The 2,802-nt window shown below is 39.5% G+C and overlaps 1 protein-coding gene across 1 annotated transcript; it reads right to left on the bottom strand.

The window, feature by feature from the left end:
* Window positions 1–775: 775 nt before the first annotated feature.
* Window positions 776–2,598, bottom strand: LOC107896838 (uncharacterized). Its single transcript, XM_016822128.2, has one exon. It carries the CDS (start codon window positions 2,008–2,010, stop codon window positions 1,057–1,059), a length of 954 nt encoding a protein of 317 aa, XP_016677617.1. The 5' UTR covers window positions 2,011–2,598; the 3' UTR covers window positions 776–1,056.
* Between the last annotated feature and the right edge of the window lie 204 nt (window positions 2,599–2,802).

The following is a 2,802-nucleotide window of genomic DNA, read 5'->3' as shown; positions in this document are numbered from 1 at the left end:
GAAATGTTCATCATTTATATCAGACCAGAAGGATTTCCTACAAGCACTTTCAAGAGGGGAGTAGGACCTTAGAAAAGTAAAAAGGAACCAATGTTTTGCCGTTACCAAAATATTTAGAGATCAGTATAATTTTTAATGTAGACTTACTACATACCACATACATCATGTCACAAAAGATGCAAAAGGGGCTTCACAATTGCTACACTTCAAGAAGCAAGCAAAAATAACGGAAGATGTTGAAGATGGCCAAATTGCATCAACCAAAGAAGATGGGTTCCAAAAGTGCCTAATCCCTGCTGTGGTTAAAATTTAAAGGGAAAAGTCTCGGAGTCTGCTCCACCTCCTCTATGTCATATATACCTTACTTTCTTACTGATAGAACATTTTTTTAGAACTTCTTTTTACAGAATAACTTTCCTTGTAGATCATTAACCTTTTTAAGACTACCATTATAGAAAGAACAAACATTTGTTTCTAGCTCAGCTACCTTAAGCAAGAAAAAAGATAACAGAATGCACAAGGATTACCAAAATTGGCTACAAGCGAAGAAGTTGGAATAAAGTTCTCTGTAGCACAGCTAACCAAAAATTGTAGACAGAGTAAAACATAAAATTATAACTCAGAGCCACACATGTCCAAGCCTAACATTTGCCTCAAACCAACGGTAGTTGGAGTCAAGCTTTAACATCAGCTTTGCTTTGATTACAAAGCAACCTTCATCCTACATTCGACAGAAACAGACAAAAGTGAATCCAAAAACACAAGGCACCCCAGGAAGAAAAAAAAGGTTTTATTCCATACGAATGAGACAACTATAATTCATGACATATAGAATAAAATCATTTCGGCTAAATGCACACCACAATGAATCATAGAATTATGAAAAGATTTTTGAGCAATAATAACAGACCTACACAAAAAAGAATCCTATATTACCCACACTACAACCGAGAGGTTACCAAGAACAAACCGCCAGAAAGAAAAAGAATGGGTGTGAGGCTGTGAACAGAAGAATTACTGAAAACAGGAAAATGCTCGTATATCACAGAGGGAGGGTTAGGGCACATATTCGTTCTCAAGAGTTGGTTGAGTCCGAGTGACCGTTGCCGACGGAGCTTTTGTATCCCCAACGGAGGTCATATGTAGTGCTTCTCCCACTTCAGCAGCCTTTTCCATCTCTTGCATTTTCTTTCTCCGCTTGCATTTGCGTGCCCAGAGTACAAGGAATCCCAAGAATGCCAGCAATGCCACTCCACCCACAACAGAAGCAACAATTATCCATGTTCTTCTATTACTCTCCTTTCCTTCACTTCTGGTTGGTGGGCTTGGTGGAGCAATTGACTCAGTAACGATAGAAAAATGCCCCTGTTGGATAGTTGAACACTCGTTGGCTGATGTCAAGTTACTTAATTTAACCAAACCATGTAAATCAAACCAAACACACTTGGGCAGTGACCCATTGGGAGCCGGTCGAACATCTGAAAACTTGATTTTTATAGGATCCCCAGATGCTCTTAAATCCAATTCCGGCAAATCGGTAGCCGATAAGTTAGAAGCATCATAAGCAAGAAGACCCAGAAGAGGAGCGAGATAGGTGTAGTTGGGAAGCGAATAATACCGCAGGGACCAATTGCCCAAGTTCTGGTAAACCAAAACAAGCCTTTCCACATAAGGTTGCTCCACAACTCCAATGGGGATCTCGAACTCCTTGTACATCCTCACACCCCTGGTCCGCAAGCTACCACTCCTCAGCCTCATTGCTGTAATACTAATCCCAGTGAAATTAGAAGGAACACGGGCATCGTAGGGCACTCCAGTCCTAGGGCGTACAAAGGCCCTGTAAGCATAGTCTTGAAGGAGCGCATCCAGGGCTCTGGCGGCGCTTGTCGAAGAGGCATTAGCATCAAAAGATTGAACCAGTAGAGGCGAGACTAACAACAAGCAGATAAACACAAGGAGCATCGCGAGACTCGGAAGCAGCGGGACGGAAGCACGAGTGTGGAAATTCATTTATAATGCAAGCGGGTCAGCAATGTGACGGGGACAAACAGTAAACGGCATTGAAGCAATTGCATGAGCTTTCAAGGAAAACAGTGAAAAAAAACAACTGTCAAATAAGCAGATCCATAGTTTAAAAAAAAAAGGTAAACTTAGGATTCTATTTGAACATCAACTTGTAGAATAAGCTGAGAGGCGAAGAGAGTAAAGCGAGAGGGAGCAGAAAAGGAAAGGAAAAAGGAAGGAAACAAAAAATAAAAAAAATAAAATACTGCTAACGGTAGTAGAATGAGTCGCAATCCTTGGAATTGATTAGCAAAATCAAAACCATAAACGATGAAAATGAGCTAGATTTGGGCAATTTGGGGGATGCCCAATATTCACACTCATTTACCACAAAAATTTTCAAAAAGAAAAAATGGAGAAACGCGCTACTGCATGTTTATATAAATGCAACGGACATACATACATACAGAGAGAGAAAGAGCGAGGAGAGAAAAGAGAAAGGGAAGAGAAAAGAAGAGAAGAGAAAGGGGTTTTTTCCTATTATTATTTTTAATTTTTATTTACAGGTTGTACGAAGTAGTAGTTGCATAAGCTGTAGTAAAAAATAAAATAAAATAAAATAAAAAATCTCTTAAACCCCACTGTCCACATGCTTGCTTTGCTTTTATTTTTTAGGTTTTTTGTTTGTATGGGGTTTTTTGTTTTTTTGTTTTTTCTCTCTCTCCATACTTAGTGCTACCACATTATTTGCTTTCTTCAGCTCCTAAGGCGAACGTGTCCCTCTCTAACTTTTGTCTT

This window comes from Gossypium hirsutum, chromosome A10 (genome assembly GCF_007990345.1).
Source record: "Gossypium hirsutum isolate 1008001.06 chromosome A10, Gossypium_hirsutum_v2.1, whole genome shotgun sequence".
Lineage (NCBI taxonomy): Eukaryota > Viridiplantae > Streptophyta > Magnoliopsida > Malvales > Malvaceae > Gossypium > Gossypium hirsutum.
Note: the sequence above shows the minus strand (reverse complement) of the source record. Positions and strands in the feature narration are given on the sequence as shown.

What these genes read in the sequence shown, in the direction of transcription:
- LOC107896838 (XM_016822128.2), bottom strand. Translation starts at nt 2,010, where the DNA reads ATGAATTTCCACACTCGTGCTTCCGTCCCGCTGCTTCCGAGTCTCGCG.